Source organism: Folsomia candida, unplaced genomic scaffold (genome assembly GCF_002217175.1).
Source record: "Folsomia candida strain VU population unplaced genomic scaffold, ASM221717v1 Fcan01_Sc003, whole genome shotgun sequence".
NCBI lineage: Eukaryota > Metazoa > Arthropoda > Collembola > Entomobryomorpha > Isotomidae > Folsomia > Folsomia candida.
Window position 1 is genome coordinate 10160276 of NW_019091195.1, and position 27524 is coordinate 10187799.

At 36.2% G+C, this 27524-nt stretch overlaps 5 protein-coding genes across 8 annotated transcripts; 2 read left to right on the plus strand and 3 right to left on the minus strand.

Moving 5' to 3' along the window:
* Positions 1 to 27: 27 nt before the first annotated feature.
* On the plus strand, positions 28 to 7823 carry LOC110845481 (splicing factor 3B subunit 1). 2 transcript variants are annotated; one of them, XM_022091912.2, is made up of 25 exons: positions 28 to 368; positions 438 to 613; positions 697 to 792; positions 876 to 1014; positions 2121 to 2200; positions 2295 to 2450; positions 2519 to 2957; positions 3039 to 3179; positions 3285 to 3598; positions 3697 to 3849; positions 3935 to 4080; positions 4168 to 4280; positions 4428 to 4672; positions 4756 to 4902; positions 4999 to 5093; positions 5277 to 5452; positions 5548 to 5624; positions 5724 to 5928; positions 6082 to 6360; positions 6432 to 6496; positions 6581 to 6659; positions 6727 to 6919; positions 6986 to 7053; positions 7165 to 7205; positions 7303 to 7823. In XM_022091912.2, the coding sequence occupies exons 1-25, from the start codon at positions 344 to 346 to the stop codon at positions 7567 to 7569; spliced, it is 3915 nt and encodes a 1304-aa protein (XP_021947604.1). In that variant the 5' UTR covers positions 28 to 343; the 3' UTR covers positions 7570 to 7823. The 2 variants fall into 2 exon arrangements, with proteins under 2 accessions (XP_021947604.1, XP_021947605.1); XM_022091913.2 differs by lacking the exons at positions 28 to 368; positions 438 to 613; positions 697 to 792; positions 876 to 1014 and adding exons at positions 1366 to 1417; positions 1508 to 1567.
* LOC110845482 (PI-PLC X domain-containing protein 1) lies at positions 7600 to 11846 on the minus strand. Its single transcript, XM_022091914.2, has 17 exons — positions 11226 to 11846; positions 11011 to 11058; positions 10477 to 10629; positions 10385 to 10406; positions 10012 to 10140; positions 9740 to 9796; positions 9635 to 9666; positions 9459 to 9483; positions 9353 to 9387; positions 9091 to 9233; positions 8979 to 9006; positions 8861 to 8899; positions 8707 to 8780; positions 8555 to 8641; positions 8364 to 8490; positions 8139 to 8243; positions 7600 to 7967 (listed from the first exon to the last, which is right to left on the minus strand). The coding sequence occupies exons 1-17, from the start codon at positions 11389 to 11391 to the stop codon at positions 7888 to 7890; spliced, it is 1350 nt and encodes a 449-aa protein (XP_021947606.1). The 5' UTR covers positions 11392 to 11846; the 3' UTR covers positions 7600 to 7887.
* A 581-nt stretch (positions 11847 to 12427) lies between these two features.
* Positions 12428 to 15925, minus strand: LOC110845942 (parafibromin). The gene is made up of 14 exons (XM_022092502.2): positions 15741 to 15925; positions 15336 to 15553; positions 15169 to 15274; positions 14863 to 15088; positions 14746 to 14782; positions 14560 to 14663; positions 14312 to 14486; positions 14081 to 14217; positions 13852 to 13988; positions 13643 to 13785; positions 13405 to 13565; positions 13255 to 13311; positions 13045 to 13186; positions 12428 to 12967 (listed from the first exon to the last, which is right to left on the minus strand). Exons 2-14 carry the CDS (start codon positions 15464 to 15466, stop codon positions 12931 to 12933), a joined length of 1593 nt encoding a protein of 530 aa, XP_021948194.1. The 5' UTR covers positions 15467 to 15553; positions 15741 to 15925; the 3' UTR covers positions 12428 to 12930.
* Positions 15926 to 17594: 1669 nt separating this feature from the next.
* Positions 17595 to 22523, plus strand: LOC110846286 (putative sodium-coupled neutral amino acid transporter 11). Of its 2 annotated transcripts, none has more exons than XM_022092983.2 (11): positions 17595 to 18420; positions 20103 to 20279; positions 20388 to 20478; positions 20628 to 20761; positions 20824 to 20899; positions 20981 to 21162; positions 21246 to 21319; positions 21393 to 21573; positions 21644 to 21698; positions 21799 to 22049; positions 22125 to 22523. In XM_022092983.2, the coding sequence occupies exons 1-11, from the start codon at positions 18244 to 18246 to the stop codon at positions 22428 to 22430; spliced, it is 1704 nt and encodes a 567-aa protein (XP_021948675.1). In that variant the 5' UTR covers positions 17595 to 18243; the 3' UTR covers positions 22431 to 22523. The 2 variants fall into 2 exon arrangements, with proteins under 2 accessions (XP_021948675.1, XP_035705613.1); XM_035849720.1 differs by lacking the exon at positions 17595 to 18420 and adding an exon at positions 18788 to 19920.
* Positions 22517 to 27520, minus strand: LOC110846287 (lysophospholipid acyltransferase 5). 2 transcript variants are annotated; one of them, XM_035849721.1, is made up of 14 exons: positions 27389 to 27520; positions 25960 to 26070; positions 25844 to 25879; positions 25643 to 25750; positions 25442 to 25564; positions 25330 to 25372; positions 25119 to 25191; positions 24886 to 25041; positions 24674 to 24802; positions 24449 to 24557; positions 24219 to 24363; positions 24027 to 24117; positions 23705 to 23930; positions 22517 to 23628 (listed from the first exon to the last, which is right to left on the minus strand). In XM_035849721.1, the coding sequence occupies exons 2-14, from the start codon at positions 26012 to 26014 to the stop codon at positions 23450 to 23452; spliced, it is 1473 nt and encodes a 490-aa protein (XP_035705614.1). In that variant the 5' UTR covers positions 26015 to 26070; positions 27389 to 27520; the 3' UTR covers positions 22517 to 23449. The 2 variants fall into 2 exon arrangements, with proteins under 2 accessions (XP_035705614.1, XP_021948676.1); XM_022092984.2 differs by having other exon boundaries at positions 27112 to 27419.
* Positions 27521 to 27524: the final 4 nt, after the last annotated feature.

Sequence of the window (27524 nt, forward strand, 5' to 3'; positions counted from 1 at the left end):
GTCGCCACCTCCGACTCTCGCTATCCCGTCGGCTGCATAATTTCGTCTCGGAAATTTTCACACAGTTGTCAATTTATGCCAATTCTAATTTTTGAAACCTCAAACTTGTGGTGTAGCAGTACGCAACACGGCTAATTTAATCTGAAGGTTATCTGTCTCCGTGTTTTTGGGCCGACGTAAAGCGAAAACAACTGACTTCTTCACCTGAGGTTTGTTGTCGTTTTCGCAGTTATTTCGGTGAAAGTCTGTTATTTGTATTTGTTTTTTATTGTGATAAATAATTGGAGTCAAGAATAAATAATAGAGTAGGGTTACTTCTCCCTTTGAGGAGCTACTTGATAACATGTCGGCCCCACGGACGAAGGAAGGTAAGATATCAGACCATTTTAAACTTTGTCTTGTAAATAAGCAACTTTTAAACATTGTATTTCTTGTAGACATCGAAGCTCATGCTTTGGAACTGCAAAGGCAAAAGAAGGCTGAAAATACAGTAGTCTCCGAAGAAGATAAGGTGGGTCTTGGAAAGCTTGGTGGGTTTGATTCCGAAATTTTTGGAGCCAGCAATAAGTTTGAAGGATACTACGATTCAATTGCACCCAATGAAGAAGCAGATGTAAGTTATTTTTTGATCGTTTAACTTTAAAATGAAATATACCAGTAACATTTTATTCATTTTTCGCATATTGCTTAACTTAGGACGACGATGTTGATGCAGCCCCTGTGGTTTCTGGTGGCGGAAGATCTAGGATTAACTACAACGCCCCATTGTCAATTATTAATGAAATACCACAGGTAGCTTATTATTTGAAATTTTACATTCTACTTGATTATCTACATGTTGCTAACAAATTACGTACTGTGCTTTATTTTGATAGTCGGATCAAGATTTTGATCCCTTTGCTGAACACAAGCGACCCACTATTCGAGATCGACAGAAAAATAATTCATATTTGGAGAAAGCCAACCAACAGAAACGAATGCTGTCGCCGGACCGAATTGATCCCTTTGCAGACGGTGTGTACTTTTGTTATTTTCTTTCTCCTATTTGTATGGTCACTACATTAATCTCCATGTAGATTACACGTCGTAGGGTTGGTTGTGCTTGATCGATGTATTATTTGCAAGTTGTGAGAATATGGCATAGCTTGGTGTGAATTGAAATTGTCAAGGACGCGTACAAAATGGTACTTCATTATTACATTTCATGATTGCAAACAAAAATGTATATGTTGTGGTATCGATCGTTAGAATTTTTCATTCGTTCTGCTTGTAATATGTATATATATATGTACGGTACGTTGTTGCACCAGACTGAGAACCGGTATTGAATTAGGTGACAAATATGCCCCACCACACATTGCATTGGAATTTTGTGAAAAGGGAAGACGAACATAATTTGAGTCATCCTCAGCCCGATGTAAGTAGCAACCATTGTTCGGCATCGTTCGATAGTAGGCTGGTGGGATGGACAACATTTCTAAACAGAAATATGGGTAATCCTTTTCAGATGATAAAGTGGCGGATTTGCAATGATGATGATGTCGATGATGATGATGATAAGAAAAAGGTAAGTCACAGAACGCCGGAAAATAATCATCGTCGTCTCGTCCACATATCCACCCTATCTTGAATGAATTCTCGTAACAAGGTTGCACTGTAGTAGATGCCGTCCTTATAGAACGAATGAGTGAAAGTTGAGCGAATGTGCACTAAACTACACCATTTAACTAAAAGCCAGAGAATGTTTTTATTAGGTTTAATTACCCAACTCCTCATTGTCCTGTGCCGCCGAGCCGGTGAGGAGGAGGCTTTCGGGACTAGGATCATTGGATCATCCCATATTTCAACGCATACTTTTGTATAGTACACAAGAAAATTTGAAAGTCTCTTGTGCAATACTGATTGCTTTCTGATAAATAATAATCAGTGAACTGGTACATTTTGTTAATTTGATTATATAACAAATATTAAGTAAACGTATGCGGTGAAATTAATTAGGCGTTTGAGTAAGTCATTCTGCCAAAATTTGCAACGCTTTTATGGTGATCATCTTACCTCGCGTTTCTTTTGTAGTTTTAAATTCAAAGTAAACTAAACGTGTCAACTTTTCGTGTGTTCAGGTGGAAAAACTCCGGATGTCGGATCACGAGGTTTCAAGGATGTTATGCTTGAAAATGAACTGAAAGCTCAAGAACGAGACGTAAGTTATTGTCTTGAAAAGTCCGAATATCCATTAGCATACACGTTAGCATTAATGAATAATTCAATTAATCTTAACAAAATTGTTTCTTTAGCTTCATAAGAGGATTCAAGAAAAGGGAAGGGACCTGGTTCCAGTCTCTAATGGAAGTGCAACAAAAACATCTGCCAAGAAGAGGGGCCGCTGGGATCAAACTGGTGCGGATGAGAATACAGTCCCTACCAAGAAGGTTGCAACGTGGGAAGCAGAAGTAAGCACTTCACTCTGAATGCGTAGTATTATTTTTGTATCTTAATTTTTTTTGTTATTTCGTCACAGACGCCTGGGCATATTGGGTGGGCAGAAACGCCGGGGAGACCTAGCGGAGGAGAAACTCCTGGCGCGGTTCCCTCACATCATGTGTGGGATGCAACTCCAGCCCATAAGACACCTGAACACGGACATGCCACGCCAGGACATGCGTCAGTACGCCGTAATCGTTGGGATGAAACGCCCAGAACCGAGCGAGAAACTCCTGGTAATAATAGCGGCTGGGCAGAAACTCCCAAAGTTGATAGAAGTGGCGTGGACATGATTGAAAATACACCCACTCCTTCTGCAAGTAAACGGAGAAGCAGATGGGATGAAACGCCTGCTGTTGCAATGACACCATCTACTCCTGCCACCCCAATGACCCCTCACACGCCAAGCATGATGACGCCCAGTGGAGCAACCCCCATGGGTCCGAAGGCAATGGCAATGGCTACACCTTCGCCAAGTATGTTTTATAAATATATATTTTTATAGGTGTGCCATCAATGCATATTTATTTGAGTCATAATTTTTTGCTGTTTTTCAGGTCAGTTAGCTCAAATGACGCCAGAACAATTGCAAGCATATAGATGGGAAAAGGAAATTGATGAACGAAACCGACCGTTGTCAGACGAGGAGTTGGACCAAATGTTTCCTCCTGGTTATAAAGTCCTACCCCCACCTGCAGGTGCGTACGATTTGTAGTGAAACTGATTTTTGATTAACTAAATTAGTAATAAGCTACTGCAAATAATAAGCATATACATAACTGTCTTTTGAATTAATTCTAAAGGGTACATACCCATAAGAACGCCTGCCAGAAAACTGTCTGCCACACCAACTCCTATCGCTGGGACTCCACAAGGATTTTTTATTCAGACTGAAGAAAAAAGTGGAAAATTTCAAGAAGCCCAACCAAAAGATGGGAATTTGCCATTTTTGAAGCCAGAAGATGCCCAATATTTTGATAAACTTTTGATAGATGTTGATGAGGATACGTTGAGCCCCGAAGAGCAAAAGGAACGAAAAATCATGAAACTTTTACTTAAAATTAAGAATGGGACGCCGCCAATGAGGAAATCAGCTTTACGCCAAATTACCGACAAGGTACGTGTACGCAACATTTACTATTTTTAACAGGCAAACGCTTAAATAATTGACATAAATTATCCATTTTTTAATTTAAAAAAACATGTTACTGTTAGGCTCGAGAATTTGGGGCTGGACCTTTGTTTAATCAAATTTTGCCCTTGTTGATGTCTCCTACTTTGGAAGATCAAGAGCGCCATTTGCTTGTCAAGGTCATAGATCGTGTCTTGTATAAACTTGATGATTTAGTGCGACCTTACGTCCACAAGGTACTATAACCCGTTAAGCTGTTATTTATTTAAAAAGTACGAACTTGTATAACAATATTTGATATATAAATGCATTTTCTTTTAGATTTTGGTCGTTATTGAACCACTGTTAATTGACGAAGATTATTATGCTCGTGTTGAAGGCAGAGAAATTATTTCCAATTTGGCGAAAGCTGCAGGGTTAGCTACTATGATTTCAACCATGAGACCGGATATCGACAACATTGATGAGTAAGCATATTAATTTAAGATATAGCACTAAATATGATTATTGTATATTCACTTGTTAATGTCTGGTTGTTAATAACTGACTTTTAGGTTCGTGCGAAATACAACTGCCCGAGCATTTGCTGTCGTCGCATCTGCATTGGGTATCCCCTCCCTGTTACCATTTTTGAAAGCTGTCTGCAAAAGCAAGAAATCATGGCAAGGTTAGTACAAATGTCACACAAGTATTTAACATAAATGATATTATCATATAATAGGGAAAATCACTATTTTGTAAAAGTGACATTATTTTTGAGAGTGAAAGCAACATGTACATGGCTCAGAAATATTAATCAATATTTATTTTCTAGCTCGTCACACTGGAATTAAGATTGTGCAACAGATATCCATCCTGATGGGATGCGCTATTTTACCCCATCTTAAAAGTTTAGTGGAAATTATTGAGCATGGTCTAGTTGATGAACAGCAAAAAGTACGAACTATTACGGCACTGGCAATTGCGGCCCTAGCAGAAGCAGCCACACCGTACGGCATTGAAAGTTTTGATTCAGTTCTGAAACCGTTATGGAAAGGGATTCGTTCCCACCGAGGAAAGGTAAAAATGTTGTTTAAAGCAGCATGATCGTAATTAAAAAATATATCGATTTATAATCTGTTAAAATATAACTTGTTATGTAGGGTTTGGCTGCTTTTTTGAAAGCTATTGGCTACCTCATTCCTCTGATGGACGCAGAATATGCAAACTATTACACCAGGGAGGTCATGTTGATTTTAATTCGAGAGTTCCAATCGCCTGATGAGGAAATGAAAAAGATTGTTTTAAAGGTTTGACAATTGTTAATCACTTTCCAGCATCTATATTTCTGAAAACTATTTTGAAATACGCAAGTAATAATCGATAATATTTGTATATATATATAGGTTGTAAAACAATGTTGCGCAACTGATGGTGTAGAACCTCAATATATTAAGGACGAAATCTTGCCACATTTTTTCAAACATTTTTGGAATCACAGGTATTATTTTTACTTTGTCCTTCAAAATAGTCATCTTTGCCTCCACTTCTGACTTCATTTTTGTGAATCATTTCTTTGATTCTTCCCAAAACATGTTAATAACCTGATATTCTAGAACTTTCTAAGAAATCTGTCCCCTCAGACGTATCTAGGCTAACCCATGTATGATTTATTCTATTTCAGAATGGCTTTGGATAAAAGAAATTACAGACAACTAGTAGATACTACCGTTGAAATCGCGAACAAAGTGGGCGCTTCAGAAATAGTTAACAGGATTGTTGACGATTTGAAAGATGAAAATGAAACGTATCGAAAAATGGTTGTCGAGACCATTGAAAAGATCATGGCGAACTTGGGGGGTAAGTACAATGTACAATGGCAGAAATTTTTTATATGAAACATTTAAATATTTATGCTAACATTTGAAAAACTAATGTACTCCCTCCTTTTATAGCTGCAGACATAGATTCCCGGTTGGAGGAACAACTCATTGATGGAATATTGTACGCATTTCAGGAACAAACGACTGAGGTAAGATAATAATCCATATGGCTGGTTGTTTATACGGGTTGATTTAAATTATAGAATGACAAAATACAACTTTTTTTCTTTTATCACTTGGTTGTGTAGGACGTTGTATTGCTGAATGGATTTGGAACAATAGTTAATCAACTAGGCAAGCGCGTCAAACCTTATCTTCCCCAAATTTGTGGAACAATATTATGGAGGCTAAACAACAAGGCCGCAAAAGTTCGACAACAAGCTGCGGATTTAATCTCTAAAATTGCAGCCGTAATGAAAACATGCAGTGAAGAAAAACTCATGGGACACTTAGGTAAGTTAAATTACATATGTTATTGGTCTACTTACTATGGCTGCCAAACTGGATAATAGTAGTCAAGTCATTGCCATTCGATAACCCCTAGAACCCAATTTCTACCAACACCAGCAATAAATCTAATATAATTTTATTGTTCAACCATTCCAGGAGTTGTGTTGTACGAGTACTTGGGAGAAGAGTATCCTGAAGTCTTGGGAAGTATTTTGGGTGCATTGAAGGCCATTGTCAATGTCATTGGAATGACGAAAATGACCCCACCGATTAAAGATTTGCTTCCTAGATTAACTCCGATCCTTAAGAATAGGCACGAAAAGGTACAAGAAAATTGTATTGATTTGGTGGGAAGAATAGCCGATCGTGGTCCCGAATTCGTATCTGCCAGAGAATGGATGAGAATCTGTTTTGAACTTTTGGAATTATTGAAAGGTAAACGGTTAAAGTAAAATGCAAACGCGATGCAGTTTCTAATCTAAACTTTTTTTTCCTTTTTGCTAAAGCGCACAAGAAAGCCATTCGACGAGCGACTGTAAATACATTTGGTTACATTGCAAAAGCTATTGGAGTAAGTGATTTCACTATTTTTTGCTTGTTTTTTTTAGTTATTATATTAATGACGCTCATAATTTGTATTACTTTATACTCATAGCCGAGTGATGTAAACCATGTGCTGTTGGCTAACTTGAGGGTCCAGGAGCGTCAAAATCGTGTTTGTACGACTGTTGCAAGTAAGTTATGGAACATTATTTATACGTTTAATACAAAAATTAATTTAATGTTTGATTCTCAAACCAGTTGCTATTGTTGCTGAAACGTGTTCTCCGTTTACGGTTCTCCCGGCATTGATGAATGAATACCGAGTTCCCGAGTTGAATGTCCAAAATGGAGTACTGAAATCCTTGTCATTTTTGTTCGAGTATATTGGTGAAATGGGAAAAGATTATGTGTATGCAGTAACCCCACTCTTTGAAGATGCACTTATGGACAGGTACTGATTTTCTTTTGTTCATTTATGAACTAGATAAAATAAAATAAAAACTGTTGTATTCACTAGGGATCTTGTGCATCGTCAAACGTCGTGTGCTGCTATAAAACATTTGGCTCTGGGTGTATACGGTTTCGGTATGTTTTTTTATTTCCAAAATTAACGTAAAAATATTTTCCATGACTGGTTTAGAGAGATCGAGAAGATACATAACTTTCTAATCAGATTTATTTATTTGTTTTTGGCAGGTTGCGAAGACGCCTTAATCCATCTGCTAAACTATGTCTGGGTAAGTACATCACATATGCAACGTGCAGAATTGCTACATAGATTTACACAGATTACTACATGGATTAGAATGTAATAAGTAAAACGTTTGTTTTTAGCCCAACATATTTGAAACATCCCCACATTTGGTTCAAGCGTTTATGGATGCTGTAGAAGGAATGAGGGTGTCTCTTGGTCCCATAAAAATCTTACAGTACACATTGCAGGGGCTATTTCATCCGGCTAGGAAAGTTCGTGAAGTTTATTGGAAAATTTATAACTCGCTTTACATTGGTGGACAGGATGCTCTTGTTGCTGGTTATCCGAGAGTATCAGATGATCCAAAAAACCAGTACACTCGATGCGAACTGGATTACGTTCTTTAGAAACCATGTGCTTAAATGTGCAGTAGTTGCTGATTGAATAACAAGTATCTTTATTATTATAAAAAATTATTTCACTTAGCCGGACTTACTCGAGCATGACTCGTAATATTATTTCAGACGACATACATACTTACGATTCTTTCTTTGTCATTAAACTAAAAAGTGTGAGTAAAACTAAGTTGCTATTATATTGTATACTCGTGATCATTATTTAAAAATTACCGATAATAAAAGATTTGGATCATTAATCAGTACATATATTAGGTTCGAAAGACAACATAATTTCCGCATATATTAATTATTTAGGCATTAATCAATCTAGGTTGTACAATTATTACCCTTGAAATTAGAGATAATACTTGTCTGAATTATATTATTCCCCATGAAAAAGTCTGTTGCTGTAAAGCAAATAAAGTTTTATTAGTCATTTTTCTCCTTTCAGTAATGTACTATTTGTAATCCTAAGGTAAAACAGAAGGAAATAACAAGGAATCTATGCATGCATTAACCATGTGATCGAGTTTTAGAAAATTTGAAATTTTTTTAGAAAAGTGCTTGTATTTACGTACCTACAATACTTGTTTTCGGGTACCAGTCTTTCTCTTGAAACCAATACGTCATTGGTATGTTAACTACTTGTGCAAGGTTGCGAAGCCCAGAAGTTGGCCTTAACACTATATCAATAGAAGTAATTTAATTGCTAATTAAAGAAAATTTAAATAATGAAACCAAGGTTCGCAAGGTTTGCAAGGTTCGCAACCTTGCAAATTTTGCAAACCTTGCAAAAAATTTGCCTATGTCGATTGTTTTTGGGGTAAATTCTGCCATCGCACTCCACATTTGCCCACGTTTGGATCGTCGTTGTAATGCGTCACTTAAAAATCCCTTTAAATCAGGCAGCCGTCGTTTGTCCCCCCATTCCTAAAAATATTGACATATCTCAACTCGCTCGTTGCCTATCATGGAACTTTGAAAGAACTCCTACCTGGGGCAGTGGTGGCCACAAAAAGTTGTAAGAGTGGACGACTTTGAGTTCCGAATATGCAATGATTACAGTACGACCAATTGACCACTGTTTAAATATTTGTATGAATATATTTAAATTCTTACTAATAAATACTTCTTAATGTTTAATACCAAATCGTTTGGCGTCGCATTTGGGGACAGAGTTCTGGGAGCAATGTGTTTCCCTAGTTCAGAAACTAAAAATTCTGCGACCACCACAAGATTCATTCAATTAGCGAGGAAAGCAAGCTTTCAATGTTTAAAGGGTTGTTAAAGATTCATCAACCTGCCAATTTGGCATGCCTATCCTGACTTGTAAAGCCGACTATAATCAATTTAAAGAGATTTTAATTAGACTATACTAATTGCTTTATAATGTATTATACATATTACAACATAATTACCAGGAAATCGGTGAAAGTCCATCACCACCTATTCACATACAATCAATAATGATTTCATTTACTTATTTTTGCCAAATTATTAGAAGTTCTACCAATTTCTTAAATAGCTCACAATTTCATTAGTTTCTTCCACAAATCTTGCGACATCCTTTACGATCTCAGACAAAGGTCTCATCCTATAAAAATTATGATTCACCCAAAGCTTTTCTGGGTATGAAGGATAATATCCTACGCGAATATCAAGGTAGCGAATTCCTTCAAGAATAAATAATAACAGCCAGAATGAAATATACAAATTTGTAATGATAATTATTATGTACATATACATACGTGCACATATAAATGCATGCACATAAGTAAGTAAAATAACCCACCGTACACCAGTTGACTATACACTGACTCATCTTGACTGCACAAAAGAACAATTGGGTATTGCCATTGGTATGCAAGGTAAGTACATAAATTAAGAATGTGACTTACTTCACCAAGTATCTCTGAAACACGTCTGAAAAAGGTCATTAACATGTTGAGTGGTTGATGAACATTAAATAACTATGGTTAGAGTATTATAAGAAGTGGCTCCTTCTAAACTTACTTTCCATGCAAAATTAGCCGCTTCTTCAATTCAGTTATAAAAGCAGTGAAAGATAACCTACCTGTCTCTCCTTCGAATTCTTTCCACGATCCACTGAAATGTTGAATTCGTCATAATATTCATGTTATGTGATTGCTACTGAAAACATACAGGAACATTAACTAACCTATTATGTGTTCCTGGTATCATCAACGAGTGGAGTGGCGTATCTCCGATTGTGTTCCTGAGAAAAGTACAAAAGTTGCAGATAATGAAAACTTTGTAAGTGATTGACCCCCTTTCCGTGAATTAAGCCCCTTTGGGGTTGTTGTCCATAAATTAAATGTAACGCAAAAATGCTCAACCCGATTTTCATGACCTCCATTTCAGCAAGTGTCATGATATTTATCATTTGAATTTTATAGATCCCCATCTTCATGCGTTACATATGACACCCACCTCATTTCATACATCCATTTCGGATATGTTGATAAACAATTAATTTGCAAGATTTGGCTTTTTCGTATATACGCGATCCAATAACCCACACAAATACTGGAGGACGTGTTTAGAGAAGGTCTATCCAATCTAAAATCAGAAACGAAAATCACAAATAGCCTCCTTTTTGGTAAATTACAGAAGCGACACGAAATGTGACCAAACATTACATATATGTACAACAGAACGGAAAAAAGAAAAATAATTAGAGGAGACTACCAAGGCCCTCATTTTGAAAATGAACCATTTCAAATAAAGAATATGAACGGCCAAATTCTGAATATAATTAACAATAAAGTGTCACAATTAGATATAAAGTAAATAAAATTGTTACCTAAAATCAGTCTTGATGTACCCTGAGACAAAATTTGTTTCGTCTAACTTTAGGTCTCATCTCATATGCAGATTGTCATTATTAGACGATACCTCGGGTTAATGTGACATTTACAGCTTCCAGTGGATCGGAGATTCCTTGTCCGGGATCATGATCAAATAATCCTACCCAGTCTTGTGCTTCCGGGTCTGCATGATTCCAGTTTATCTCAATCAAACGATCTTGCAATACTCCATTCTTAGATCCTGAAATTTAGAATTTAGGAGTTGAGTGGTGCATGAATTAAATACTTACATACATTGCATTTACAGTATACGCTTATTAAGTATCTCGTTATTAACGTGTAATTATATTCAATTCACATTCCAATTGCTAAATATTTTTTGGTGATTGAAGTATGTCAAGTATGAAAAACTAGATAGTTTAGATATTTAGTAGTTTATCAGAGCAGCATTTTGTAGAAACAGAAAAGACAGAAAGTGGAAATTCTTGTCGTCAACCTTATGTCGTGGTATCTATCTTTGCAGGAGACATCTCTAAAGAACTCTCCTGAAGATAATACCATGCTGGAATTATGTGCAATATTTAGTGCATATATTTATTATAAATACGATTATTTTAATTACCTGCAATTGCACTCACACTGAGAAATACGGTTAATCCATCAAAACAGCCTATGTTATGAGAGAAAAAAATCAGTCAACTGCATCAACATCAATTCCCTTTGCCAATTATGTAGTCGTCCAAATATGTTACATCAGGATGGCTGGAGCAATGGATCATGTACTACATGATCTATGATGGAAATAATAGGAATACTACTAAAATGGTTGGTCCTTACTTAAATGTTTTTGAAGCTGAATGGGAATGTGGAGTGTGCTTCCTTGTGTAAAATCTACAAGTAGTAACTGCAAACACAGCAACGCTGAGATGAAAGAATTTGAACACTTGAGTATGGAAGACGTATTGGTTGTATAAAACCTCATTTTCGTCTTTCTTCCATGCATAACTGCACTGCAAAAAGTACCACGATCCCACGTTTATTAATTCACTAATTGCTCCACAATGGAGTATAATGTACTTTATCCAATCTCTTTCAGACGGATTCAAGGTGAGTATAATAATAGCGGAGGGGATAAGTTCTACGAGTTATGAATCCATGCGACTCTTGCACCCAGCTTTGACTTTTGACTTTTAAGATCACAGATCTTTTCGCATCGTGTTTGTGTTGCACTTTCCAGATGAGGACGGAGATCGATCGGGTGAAAGTGGATCACTTCAGGATTCCACCAACTATGGGGAGCACCGCACTACTATTTTTTCTCACACTTCTGCTCCGTTACCCGAGAAAACACTTGACGCGATGTTATTCAAGCTACTTATGGCAAGGATGACTTCATTCCATGAAGCGAGTTGAGAAATTTGAACCACTTCGTTAAAAGTATATGCATACATATATGTACATACATTTACACGACCGTGCACAAGATTAATTAGATGCAATAAGATGTTAGTATGCATAGAGCGTTTACTCAAACGAATTACTCCAACAAATCAACCTTTGTTCATTTCTCACAGAAATCTCATCAAATTCGAATACATGTGTGATACAGATCTGCTCATGTACTTATGCACCTAATGCGTACAACGAAAGCAATATTCTCCTTTTTCTCTGTGATCGTCGTCGTATCAAGTGCAGAAGATTTAGACTGATGGAAAGTTTAGACTCAGCCCTGAACTTTTGTGTCACTCACTCACTAATACTAAGCACTACATAATATTTGATGATGGTGTGTCACTCTGTCACCCACCAATCTGTTCATTTTATGGCAAGTAGGGGTTGGAATGAAAAATGAGCATCTAGACATATGTAGTCATCCATGTGCACGAAATTGTAATTCCACGCAACATCCCTGAACCAAACCTTACAATGTGGTAACCTTTAAAGACAATAAAATGAATGCATGGTTGAATTGACGACGACGGATGAGAAAAATGGTGTGTAGCGACAACAAATTGGAATTTCGGACAGGAGGTCGCACATAAAGTTCTGATATGATATCACTCCATCATTTTATTCTCACAACAAACCAGGATGCATTAATTATAGTTCATTTTCTCTTCCAGGACTAATGCACTAACGCTGCTATCCCAAGAGTAAATTAACGTCTATGAAACAGACCTAGAACTAACAGAATTACTTATATATATATATATGTTCAATATGAAAACTGGACCAATAATATTTTTAATTTTTGGTTTCAAAATGTTAGGTGTCAAAATATAAGGTTTCATTATTGAATATAAACTAAAATTTTCACTTTAAACTCTATTCCTACATATTTTATTTCGGTGGACGATCATGATAAATTTATTCTCGTAACGGTTTAATCCGTGATTCCTGTCTAAATGTATGTAGATAAAAAAGAAGAAAATAAAAATAAGTCTAAAATAAAACTCTAAAATCTACGAGAATAGTTTTCGAGATACAATAATACCAATATATGTATTGTATACCTATATTGATTGAGGGAATTGTTAAAAAATTAATATCGAAGAAACGGTTTGCTTTTTGCGATGTATCTGAAAAGTAAAAAATAGTATATATATCAGACCTTTTTGACCGTATTTTTGTATTTTAAGTTAAGCTAAACTCTTACAAATCAAGTTTCTCCCAGAAGGTCATTAAAGCAGCGCGATCCAAATGTCTTTTAATTTTAGATAGTTGGATGACGTTAACTGCCCACTTAGCGACGTTAGCGTCAAGTTTCATATCGGAATATTTCAAATGAAACGCGCAGACTATAAATTGAACAAAAATATACCTTGTATATCAGGTCCAACAATTCTTGAAATAAATAATTACCTACTTTTAGAAAAAATTTCAACCGGATTCCCATCCCACGGCCAACCCTTAAACTGCCAAGCTATAAAAATCATACAAAGTCAGTCCTTCGTTTTTCTTATGCAGCATGATTTGATTTTTGAGTTGTAACCAATGTATCTCGCCACTCACTCACCTGGACCCATCACAAATACAGCGACAACACGTTCCCAGTCTACAGGACTTAATTTTTGGGGATTGTCAATCACCCTGTACGGTACTGACTCTCCATTTCTCATTCGATGGATTAGTATTTCGTTATCCCTTTTACCTCCTTGAGCCTTCTTTTCTTCATTCCTGCAAAATAGTGCAATACGTAAATATATACTTTTGACCAGACTAAAAGTTTCATCTCCTTGAGACCAAAAACTCACCCAATGTATCTTAAATCTTGCAATACCTCCTTGGCGTTGAACATTGTTATTAAAGATGTATTTGCAGCAGGAATAATAATTATGGGTGTTCGTGAAACTCTTTTATTTTGTGGGGTTATTATTGGACTTTTTCCAGGGGTTTGCTAAATGGATAAATCATTATAGTATTATTATTATACCTAAAATTTAAAAACAAAGTTTAAACTTACGTTGATTGATGACGAAATGACAGGAGTGCTGGGTGTCGGAGGAGTAGATTTATTTTTATTTAGAGTGCCGTCTGTAACACTTTTTAGGGACAGCCCACTGTAAGATCCAAGGAGATCAATTTTGAACCCTTCGGTTTCTGCAAAACAAAAAGTAGTATCCTCATTTACTTAGAAAGAGCAAAACAAACGTCATTGACTTTAATAATTATAATTTTGATATGCAATATACCATCTTTATGTAGCCTTTCTTGATCGTATCTATTATATCCCGGTTGATTATATCTGTTGTATCGTTCAACCGGCGGCGCAGATTTTACAGGTATCGTAGGTCTGGGAGTTATTGCCTGAACGGACATAGTCATCGGCCTAATAATGAATAAAGTATTACTAGAAATTTGCTTCCCCATGTTGTCATCTACTAATAATCGTATTCGTGCTGTATATGTATGTATAATATTACCTCGATTTCCCTTCTTCTCTTGCTTTAACGGATTGTAAAATTGCAAAAATACTTTTCGCAAACTGCTTGCCATTACTCTGAAGAATTGTTGTACGTGTTCTCCATTGTCGTTCTCTAGAGACGATGTCTTTTGTAACATCCAAATCGTAATCCAACATAGCTCGAACTTCGGAACCTGAAGAAAAATATGAAAAAGCAAGATGTAGCACGTTCCCATATTTAAGAATTTGAGGTATTCGAAACCATACCCATTTCGATATCATCATGTCCCTTAATTGTGGTTCGTTTCTTTGAAAGACGCTTGGCTTTTATTTCAGCAATTTTTTCAACTGACATGGCCTCCGAGAGAGACCTGTTTTTATTTTAAAAAACAAATAAAAATTAACAACTCTGAAACAATCAGGGGAAACCATCAAAGTAGGAAAATAACGTACTTGATATTATTAATGGTGACAATAGTTTCACGGGGGGCTAAAAAAGATTAAACACGCAGATAAAAAACCATTATTGAACCTTGTACAAAATCTTGTAATACTTTATAGCCTACTCACCGTCAAGACGAGCAGCCAACGTCTCCTTCACTTTTTGAAACTGCATTTCCTCATATCTTGGCTTTTTAGCAGCAGATTCGTGAGAATCTTCTGCTGTTCTTTTGATTTGTGTCGGAATTTCCAAAGGTGCAGACTTATCGATGCTCGCCGATGCAGCCGTCTCGCCTTTAAGATAAGCCAAAACATCTTTTCTGTCCGGCCGAGTTACCACCGGAATATTTTCAGCCTACAAGAAAAAAATTAGAATCGGAAGCAGCATATAAATAGTTTTAGGAATTTAGAATTGGTGTACATCTGAAAACTTACAGCAGCGTGACGAACGTAAACAGGATGGCTCAAATTAATGTTTTTTAATAAGAACAGCAGGCACTCCAATGTATAATATTCCTTTGCTTGTCCATCTTTTCCCGAACTGAGATTGATTAAAAAATCATTAACAGTTGTTACAAAATAACTACTTTATTAATTCATACCCCCAAATCATGTAATTTGTCTTGACATTCTTGGGCCATGCAAACTCGCCGAAAAGGATTTTTAAATCCTTCTCAACAATTTCCTTTTGATTGACGTGGTATTGTCGAAGTAAGCTGAGTGGGTCTGCCATTTCTTAAAATCCAAATGATTTTAACAATATTCCTTTGTTCCGATTAATAATATTGTTTTTAAGCCGGTTCGGTGCCGAATCGAATTTCTACAAATTAATAAATTCTCAATTAGTGTATTTCGACAAATCTTTTCACATGTCACCATATATTCAAAAACTAAACTTCATTTTAATAACTTATAAATTGCTAATTGAGACTAAAATAATGGAGTAAAGAGTTATTAAGGAGCAAACTTGATATTTTACTTCATTGTAATTTAGTTAGAACACTTACCGTGACCTGGTAGTATTATTGGATACGATGATAAGGGGTTGAAATATAACACTTTTTGTAATAGCAACTTTATTTAGTGTAGGACTGAAATATGCTGTATTTTTTAGGCGTTAAAAAACGTATCCTAATCTCATTTTATCTCAATTGAGTTTGAGTGCGATGCATCCTAGCTCCGTGTTTAAGACTTGCGACATGACATGGCTGAGTCGGGGTTTGATGCAACACAATGCCCGACAATCCTAAGACATACTCAATCTCACTAAAACATAGTCAGTAGGAAATCATGAAAACGGATTATGGATTTCATTGAAAATCCATAATCTCAAAATTAATGAAAACAGAAAAAATTATTATAATTATAATTACTTAGTGCTGATTAATGATTACTGTGTAATTAAAACACATCTATTGTGAGTTAAAAAAACTAAGATAAAATAAGAGCAAACAAAGAATTTATTCTCTGAACTTTTATAATGTTGTCAAAGTAGGTTGAAGGTATATGACGATATATAATTTTTCGAAACTCTTAAATTAATTATATTGTTATAAAAATCTACAGTGCGCAGATTTGATTTAGTCACGGTCAGAGTCCGCTTCTAAATTTTTCTCAGATGGCCCTTAACTCGATTACCAAATTGTTATGCAAAATTCAACGTCGCATGTTACTGCCAGCACAAGCCTGATCTATATACATGATCTCGCAAGGTACCATTCATACGGTATGAATAAAATTCATGGGTATGAATCATACACATGAATTTTATTAAAAGCCCTCACTCATGATCGGTTAAAACTTTTTAACGAGCGACGAGGATTTAAGAAATCAATTTCGATGATCCTGTAATCAAATGACCTGAGGTCAAATGTTGAGAATTTTGAAATTTTTGTTTTGACGATTGTTACATCCCATTTGTTTTCACCGTTTTGCATTTCTTTTGAAACTTTTTTTTTTTTTTGGGGGGGGGGGGGGGTAAAAATCTATTTACGTTTTTATTGACCCAAACCATTGATTAAATATAAAGTATATACTCCTTTGAATAAAAACCGTTGTCTACCTTAGTCGACATCTTGGAATAAAATGTGATGAAAAACTTTTCAAAAAATAGAAATTATAAGTTATCCATATGTACAACATGCACATTTACATAAATAATAAATGAAACAATAAATAATTAATAATGTCCAGATAGGTACAACAAGATCGAAAATATCGAAATCAAAAGATGGGACATGAGAACTACTGAAGTGATTGTGACAAATAATTAAGTTATTTTAGAAGGTTTGTATGAGATTTTGATGAGGTTATTGAGCTCAGTATTATTCGCTTTCAATATTTTTTAAAACAATGGTATTAGTAAATCTCAAATTGACTCAAATATACTACATAACGTATATCAGTCATTACTGGTAGCTCGCGTTTTGGTAGAGTTAGCGTGGAAAGGCAACTCAATTTCTGATAGCAGCTCGAGTAAGTTTGTGCATTTTGGAGCAGCAGAATAGAACAAGGAAATAGGCTTTGCTGCGCTATTTCTGCTGAATATATAGCTTACTTTTCAGAGATGCATTACAAAGAGCGCTATTACGGTAGATTTCCTCGCTCACTAACGACAAGTGGAAAAAAGATGGTCAATCCGGTATCAAATGTTGCATTGAATCATTACTGCAGAGTGCTGCACATACGTATTTACCTGAAGCGAGATGATAATGATGAACCAAGCGAATCTTTCCTATTTCTGCTCCACTGCCACCCACACCACGACAAGCAAGTAACCACCCCAAACCCACCCTCAACTTCGCAAGTCTGTAGAAACCCGAAGCTTTCTTGCTCATCTTTTTAGGCATTGCATCTCATCGAAACTTGGCAGTAGTGAGGAGAGTCAGGACGGATCGCAAAATTCTGCTCTGCTAGCTATCAACTTGATCCGTTTCCTCCAACCACTTTGTTTTAGCAAAAGAACCGTTGTTTACAACTACGTGGCTGCATTATTGCATTGCATACAGCCCAACTGTTGCTCTTCCTGTACGCATTGGCAAATTTTGTGTTGCATTTTTATATTTTTCTTGATTTCCCAGAAGAATCACGTTTAAATCCTAAGTTTTGAAAAGTTGTGTAAATTTATGCATCCGTTCTGATACTATTGCATTGTCGAGCACGGTGTGGTGGCGAGTTTATTTTAGTCGTGCTGTCATACCCCTCTGAATTGTGGTTAATCGAAAGGTGCAATATACATAATAAGAGTCGCATTATATTTTTTTGGGCCTATGTGCTGCAGCCATGGTTGAATTACAAGCGGCTATGATTTGTGAAAGGGAGTCGACATGCTGAAAATGTGTTGTGCAACAATGAGATTGGATAAAGAATGTGAATTAAAGTTGATATACCCAAAATCAGAATAATAAAACTCTTTCAAACGGCGTTAATGGAAGTAAAACAGCTGCTACTTTCGTCAAAAACTGTTTAAAACAGTCTGTTTTACCCACCAATTGGTAGACGATTTGCGAAATGAGTGATAACAACGCCAGCAATAAGAAGGTTTCAAAACCTACGGAGAAAAGTCATATTCTCAATTCGACCCCGAGTGTGAGTACGAGACCAGCAAGTGCAGCTAAAGTCAATCAACAGGTCTCAACCACTTTGACCACGATTGCAGGAGGAGGAACTAATGGGAAACCTCAACAGGTGAGACGAGTATGATTTTACGTCATAGGATGTACATAAGAGAATAACAGCTTGATTCACCTGTTGGCCGCCAAGTAGTCTGCTATTCAGTTATTACTTTGGATTAGTAGCACGTGTGAGTCATCAGCAACGTCCAAACCGAACTCTTTGTTCCTTTCAAATAATAATAAATATGTACATTTTACGCTTAACCTTTCAACCCTTTCACCATCTTTTTGAACGTTGTCAGTCAGCTTATAAAGGACTCTTGCTTCACTTTTCTGGAGTGAGTGGGTGAAAGAGAGTCGGTTCTAATTTTGGCTTGGTATTTGCATTTTCGTAAAATATGAAGATGGAAGAACCGTGTAGCGGAAGAGCAAAGAGTAGCGACAACCGAATGTAATGGAAGAAAGTCTTTGAGCTGGCTCACGAAATAGGCCGTGCACACTATGAAATCAATTTCCTTGGTTTATAAATCTGGTTAGACCAGGAGGACTCGGCGGATCTCAAATCTACCTGCGTACCATTATTCTATCATCCCTCTCTTTGAATGTATAAGTAATTGGAAAAGGAATTGTGTAAAGAACCCGGAATTAGGTTTAGGTTTGCAAGCATCCAGATTTTCCGGCCGTATAAAAGAAATATGGCACATATTTAACATCCTTTCGCGAGTGGTTACCGATGTTGACCTAATTCTCCTTGAGCTCAGTTAATTGAAACGGTTTACATACGCAAGAAAGTATAATAGACCTCCGTGATCAAATTATGGAGCGAGGTATAATAACATTATAGAGCTTTCAGAGTGATAACATGTCACCCATTTCCAGCGGTGGCTAGTCGGCGTATTTTACCATACACCTGATTTAATTTAGTCGAAGTTCATCCACATTTAGGTTAGAAAGGACGGCTTTTCGTTAGCGACGAAATGTCTACATCCATACTTCATCCATCCAGTAGGAAACTTTATTGCTTAGGGAAAGTAAGGAAAGTGAAAGTCCAGTGAAAAATCACTGCAGTGATGGTTGATGGATAAAAAAATCAAAGGCTTTGGGGATCTTAAGACCATGGCTTTTTAAAGGAATATTGTGTAATGTTAATGTTAATGTAAGTAGACTTGACGGCTGATTGTGGACGAGTTCTGTTGTGAGATTTCTCCAACGGTTGTCTGCTCCATGCTCTTTATTCAGTCTTTTGGAGGGGAAATGAAGGAGAAAGCAATTTAATGAAGTGCTCGATCTCGATGATCTACCTCGTCCATTATTACGCTGCTGCTGCTGCTGCTGGATGGAACTATAGCTTCTCGTTATTGAGATGAACAAATGGTGGTGTGCTGGTGAGAAAAGGAAATTCCTTTTATTGAATTCCTGACTTTACCAGAAAGAAATTCCATGCTTTTCACCCTCTCGCCTCTTTCTTCGATGGGCTCTATGTCCGCATATGTATAGGAATTTAAGATATTAGCAGACCATGGAATGCGGAGAAACCTGGATTTGTACGTGAAGGGCATTTTAAAACGTTTAAGTACGTATTAAAACTATTTCTGAACATAATTTTTCGTCTAATTAATTATAAACGCTATTCAGAAATGAGGAATAGGGTACGATTTCATTTCTAGCGATGGTTCCCTAGTCTATATACTTACATATAGGCAAAAATATTACAAATGAGATCATACTTTTCAGCAATTTGACATTTTTTTGCAGAAGAGTGGTTCGAAAAAGACGACGACGGGAAGAACCACGACCAACCAAGGGAGACCAGGACCAGGGCGAAAAAGCCAGGCACCCGGAAATCCTGAGAATGGAAGAAGCAACGTTTCATCTCCAACGAGCCCAGCCTCCATCGTGAACGAGAATGATATGAGCCAACTCGTTCAGCAGGTGGGTGGAGGAAGACGCTCCTCTTCTGTCCTCATAGAATTTTTCTGCCTTTTTCATGGAAAATGTAACATTTCCTGGAAATAAATTGCTCTCCCTGCGTGCTTATAGATGGACATGGATGAGGAAACTGAGCGAAAGAGTAGTATTGCCCATGCAAGCTACAATTACATCAACTCAATCCTGGGCAGTGGTGTGATTGGTGAGTTATCCAAGAGAAGTATTTATCCATAATATAGATATAGATATGTATATATGTACCTGGTCATAGTTCAGTTCATAATACTTTCACTCAATTTAGCCACACACTTGAACGCACTAATGATTTCTTTTGGAATTGATTTCATGTAGGAATGCCATACGCGCTACACCAAGCTGGATTATTTGCAGGACTGGGTCTAATGGCATTAGTGGCAGTGATTACCGATTATTCGTTGTTGATAATGGTCAGAGCCGGACATCTGGCAGGATCATTTACGTATCAGGTATGCTGACCAGGGGAAAGGCGATTATTTCACATGTAATTTTTCCTCCATGTCATATTTAGGGAATGATGGAATCTGCATTTGGGAGACCTGGCTTCTACATTCTTTCCGTAATTCAGTTCATGTATCCAGTCATAGGTATACCAAAAATCAAAAGGAAGATAGCATTTGACTTTTATTGTCGTAAAATTTGAATACTCTTTTGTAATCCGAATATAGCAATGATTAGTTATAACATAATTGTGGGAGACACCTTGACAAAAGTGTTAATTTATTTCTCCTCGGCCAAGGAAGAAAATACGGATGAACTTGAGTTTCAAAGAGAGAGTGTGGTGCTATTAGCCACGCTTTTTTGCACGCTTCCACTCTCATTGTACCGAAATGTTGCTAACTTATCCAAGGTGAGTTATTCGGTTCGGTGCAGCCCTTTTGCATAAATATGGGTCACACCGTTCGTCGTTAACCTAAATTATAAATTATCCAGGTTTCTTTTCTCTCGCTGGTGTCCATCGCTATTATTCTTCTCGCGATCATTGTGAGACTTGGAACCATGCACATGTAATCATCATCAGTGTTTTGTATCCTCATTTGCATACAAGTAGATTTTATAATTATCTCTTTGACTCTTCAGACCTCCAACTCCAGATGCATGGTCATTCATAAAACCTGGGGGAGTGATTTCAGCAATCGGAGTTTTTGCATTTGCATTCATGTGTCACCACAACACGTTTATGCTTTATGGATCGCTTAAAAATTCTACGGAAGCAAAATGGGGAACAGTGACTCATATCTCTGTTGGATCCTCATTCCTGGTTCGTATAGCACATAGTTATTTCTCCTGCATCGTTTCTCTTATGTATGTCAACTGGATATTTCCCATAGGTAAGCGTGGTCTTCAGCATGGTTGGTTACGCCACTTTCACCGGACAAGTTCAAGGTTCGTTTTATGCAATATAATGTTGATGATGATAACAATTTGTAGGAAGGGATGCAAACTTACTTGCTGGTCAAAAATATACATATGTATTCGTGCATAGGTGACCTTTTGGAGAACTATTGTTGGAACGATGACTTGATCAACTTGGCTCGGACTTTGTTCTGCCTCACCATTTTACTCACATTTCCTTTGGAATGCTTCGTGGCGAGAGATGTCATTGAAAATGTATTCTTTTCTGGAAAACAACCCCCAACCGCAACTCGACACTTTGGCATCACTCTATTGATCGTGCTATTGTGCTATGTAATTTCAATATCCACGGACTGCTTGGGAGTCGTGTTGGAACTGAATGTACGTACTTTGCCATTGGACTGCGATTTGATTTTTAAGCTGGCTAATTTTAACTGTGGAATAATATTGTTGTAGGGAATACTGGCTGCAATGCCATTGGCATATATTTTACCTGCTCTTTGCTACATCCGTTTGGACCCATCTCCTTTCCTCAGCAAGCACAAGTTACCAGCGATTGCCACTGCAATATTTGGAACTTTAGTTTCTATAACAGGACTCATAATACTCCTTGTCAACGGACCGTCGACCGAGCATTGCAGCCACGGTCAGCAAATGGCATACTGCACAAAAGGTCCCAGTCTCAATTCAAGCATACAGGCAGCAGCTTTGACAGGAGTTCGTTCTTCAATGTTAGAGTCACTACCAAGTCCAATTCAATGACCAATTATTATACATGAAGCAACTATTGTTACCAAAAAGTACCCGCTTACACTCTAAGTAGAATAAATAAATAAAACACGTCATAATAATCAATTATGATTATTTTTTATTAACTATCCTACAAGTTGCGATATAAATTACATATACGGCACTTACATATATGAGCTACAACCATTTAAAAACTACAAGAGATAGTTATTTATATGGGTATATGGCTATATAGTATTAACCAAACGATTTAACTGGCGAGGTAGCAGAGTCATCCTGAATAAGTTATAATTGTAAAAGTATTTTGACTTCGTATTTAGTCTGTGCACAATACGCAAATACGAATTAAACTAAATAATATAGCTGCAACGTAAACACGTGGTACTTTCGTAGATATTTCTGCATTTGACTAGGGCATATTATTTTGATTCAAGTTTATTGCAAACTGCTAACATAATTGTCGAAATTAACATGTCTAATAAACAAAGAAGCTTTGGACTGTTTGTCCAAGCTATATGATGCAATAATGGTCTGAGATCTGTAGACACTTTGATGTCCATTCACATTTCTCTTCATCTCCTAACGAACATGAAGCTACTTAACATTTATTATTTTTACTCTGTTATACTCGGTTAGTCGTGAATATATTATTTCCTATTGTAAACTTATAATAACCAAGACTGCTATCTCGATATTGAATTAAAAATCTTTGAGGAGCAGATTATTTCTAATCAACACTACCCATCATATAACATTCCTGTATCAAGCCTAAATAGGTTCGTGACACTTGATTTCACCTAAAATCTAAGTCACATTTAATTCAATTCAAGGCACCTTAAACTCTAGGACAGCGTCAACAGGCAAATACTTATTCTATGTACCAATAAACCTATGTCGTGTTTGATTCTTACTATTTCCTACGTTCATATTCTTTGTATCAGCCCAGAGTAGGGCGCTATAACAGTCAGTCTAACAATCAAATTAAGTTCTAATTGCATTGTCTTATTATTAGTAGTTTCTTTTTCATTCAATCATTCAGATTTTACGCTTGCTTTTTCTTGAGGAATCGTATTAGATGGCCCAGATCCATTCTCCAACCCTCCTTCGGTGCGTCGCGGTGGTTTGCTTCCTCCATCTTTTACAAGCCACTTGATTATTGGTGCATATGCTGGAAATGCTCCAAAGATTAGTAAACCACTGTAGTAAAGATCTGTAAAATAATGAGAAACCTCATTATTGTTGTATGTATTATGACCTCATTATTTACAATGTACAAATAAAAATACCTTTATATATGGGTCCCCACTGTCGATACTTCAATAAGGTGAAAGGAACCATGCAGAAACCAAAATAGCACATGACGAATGTTTTGAGTATAACAACGTTGATCCAAAATCCAATAGTGCTATTATGCCATCTCATTAGAGCAGAATTTTTAGTAATTATAGATTCAAACTGTTTCTCAGCATTCATAATGAGGAACTCCATAAAGAAGCATACATAGTACCCACTCTGCAAATTAAATAAGAAATTCAATTTAATTTTGTTCTGAATATTCTTACATATTCTGCAGAATGTCTAAAAATATGTAATATTCTGCGCGCTTACGTGTAATCCATGCCACACGGCCAAAAATACTAATGCTGCAGTTTGAGAGATTTGTCGATTCCCCAAGAATTTTAACCGTTTGTACACATTTCTAAAAAAATATATATAATCTAGTTATCATATGAGGAACTTGTTCCGAAAGATATACATAAATGTAATATGAGCATTATAAGTTGCATATTATACTCTTACTGAGCAACCCAGGTATTTGTGCATTTGTTGAATGATCCAACCATATGACCAAATTTGTATGACTTTTCAAACAAATATATGTCAATGTTTTCACAGCCAGTCCATTGTATGACACCTTTGTCATTCTTCCCGTTATACGAGATTCCTATGTAATAAAAAACGTTAATTATGTGTTTTATTAATTGTATTACTTATTAGCAAGTTTATAGAATATTATGTAATCGCAATACCTGAATATATGCAACTTCCCTCTGCAACAATCCAGCAGCTTACGTACTTGTAAAGCACAATTTTCCCATAAATTCCCACGACCAGCATTTTCATAATGAAGTTGAGATTCTGTAACAAATATAGAGTCAATACTAGAACTATGCAAATAATATATGAATTACTAGATAGTATTAAATACATAATACACCCCTGAATTTGATTTTTAGGTCATCACATTAACATACCTTGAAAGTTGAAGAGAACAAGAGTTCGGAATTTACATAAATATTCCCAATCTGGAATATGCCCACATAGAACAATCCAAGAGCGAGTCTTTTCATTGCCGGTCCAATGCTATCAAAAGGCTTTCCGTTCTACAAAATATTATTATATGCCTTCGTGTTATTAATAAATTTTTTCAATTATAAAAAGTGTATTAATAGTCGATAAGTATTACCTCACTAAATTTTCCTTCGACGAAATCCAAATATCTTTTCATCGGATATTGCGGACCGATCATGAAACTACCCGGGTAGAATATATGTGCAGCGGACGCAAGTAGCGAAGGCATTGTCTTAAGAGCTTGCTGTTTTTGGTCTTTAGATAGGTCATCCTATAATAACAAATATATACCTCATATACAGTCCAGCCATGTTTGTATTTAAAAGAATAACATGATCATTAGCTTACGAAATCACGGTGGCCATCGTATACGTCAAAGGCTTGCCCAATTAATCTTAGAGTCAGCACACAGTGAGGAATTCTGAAAAGGAATAAAAGTGTCATTATTAAATTATCGAATTCTAATTAAACTTTCATGTGTGCAAAATGACTTGGGTAGGAGTCATGTCGAGGAACAACTTGTATGTACATACTCAATGGAACGTTGTAATAAACTTACGTCCATTTGATGTCGTACTTTTCACTTTCCGTAAGATAATATTCTATGAGAAAATTATAATTTTTTTTAGATACATTATGATATTTGTTTCACTTGAATGATTTAATATTACCTGCCAATAAATACCCCATTTGAAACACAAAGGCAAATACTACCGAAAACAATGTTCCACGGGAAACCCAAACCACAACGTATTGGATGAGTATGCAGACATATGCATGCATTAGCTGCCAACCTTTATGTAGAAACATTAATTAAACTTACTACTACATTAAGTATATAGAATTTGACATTTTGCTTGAAACAAACTCACCATAATTGAAGTATCCAATATACGATCCACACAAGATGAATAAAATGTGTTGTAAATTATGATACTTTCCATACATGAACTTTCGATGAAAAAATGCCATTGGGTAAGCTATACACCATTATAGTAAAATATAATAATTGTTTAAAGGCACCAAGTCAAGACATATAATATTTTAATATTTATTATAATAATATTTTATACCCATTAGTAAGGAGATAAGAAGGCGAAGGGCAGCACCTATGACGTTTAATTTAGTTTATGAATTATCGAACCGAAATAAGCAATAAGAGAATATTTTTCCAGTTTCATGAACTCACCTGGTGCCCCTATGCGCTCCCCCAAGGCATCTACCCAATCCCCATAAACTGCCATGACTTATTCAAAATGTGCGAAGGAAGGGAGTGAAAATTCAAGTCATGAACTTCCTCCTGTAGAAATAAGGCAAATACTAATCATTATCTGTAACTTTTTCTTTTGAACACACACACAATTACTTTTAACAGTCTTAGCATTTAAGGTTTATCTTTACTGCTTACAAGGGAGTAAAACTCTACATATGTATACAAAATCAAGTTCATTCATGAATCCAGCACAACTCTCATCATTATTAAATCACATCCCAAGTAAATCTTACATTTCGATTGATCTTGCTGACCAACGACAAACAGTCAACAACCTGATATCATTCATGAGTAACTTTTAGGCAGTATTGCACAGAATACGCGATTCATGACTTGCAGAACTATTTACTATTTTAAAATTATCTCCTCTTCATTACAATTCCGAGACACTTGTCAAATAAAATTTCTTAATCAGTCGTGAATCACCCACCCACGCCATCATTAATGTATACTTGTTGTGTTGAACTAAATCGTAATAAAATGAAAGAATATTTAATTCTCGAACCTATCTCATGACACGGGGATGAATAATATGCAGTTTTTTCTCCTTTAAGGATTTTCCTGTTACAGCTAGAACAAATAACAACCAAAAAAGCAGTGTCTTCAATAAATTTTAAACTATGAAATGAACTTTTTATGCCCAACAACTGCCTCGTCGGTTAAATTCTATACAACAGTATGTCTTACTGCCTGGGAATTCCATAATCATTTGATTTTCTTTTATTACTTCATTTCTCAATTGTTGAACATATTACACGCCGTCGTTAACTCAAACTGAACGATACGCATAATCTTCCACAAAAAATACATATTTCTTGGTATTGCAATGGCACAATCATGCAATCCAAATCATGGGTGGCGATGATGATGCTGATATGAATTACCCATAGATCTCAGTTAAGCCTCTTGTTAATTTCGTCATTAACGCCACAATACCACATCAGCCCATACTATAGTCTGACTGCACTTGCCGCAGTAGTGTACGCAATTAAATGATGAATGACAATCCGTAATTTTACTTGTATGTGTGCATTAACATATTCTTATGTCTTACGATGAAACACTTACCAATATGTTCACTATTCCTGTTCACCAGACGGACTAATAATATTCTCAAGCACAAAAATACCTCCACTGCACAAAACTAGCTTTTGTAGCTTTGCTTGCAATTGCACTTGTTCAACTTGTTCTAGTTGAACCTCCAGTATTAGTGAGTCAGTAGTGCAATCTGCTAACTAGCACTGTTTATGGCACAATACATGACTGTTTTAGGCGGATGGCGACATATTTGACAAACTTTCACTTTTGTGGGACAATGTCGACCAAGAACAACAGATAAACTTACCGGAAGTTGGATGACACGGCAAAGAAGGACTGTGGATGGCGCTTTTGGGGGAATTTTGTGACTTTCAACCCAACCGCCACAGCTCAAACTTTCGCCAACAACTATGATGCCGTTACCTTATAACCCCAATTTTACT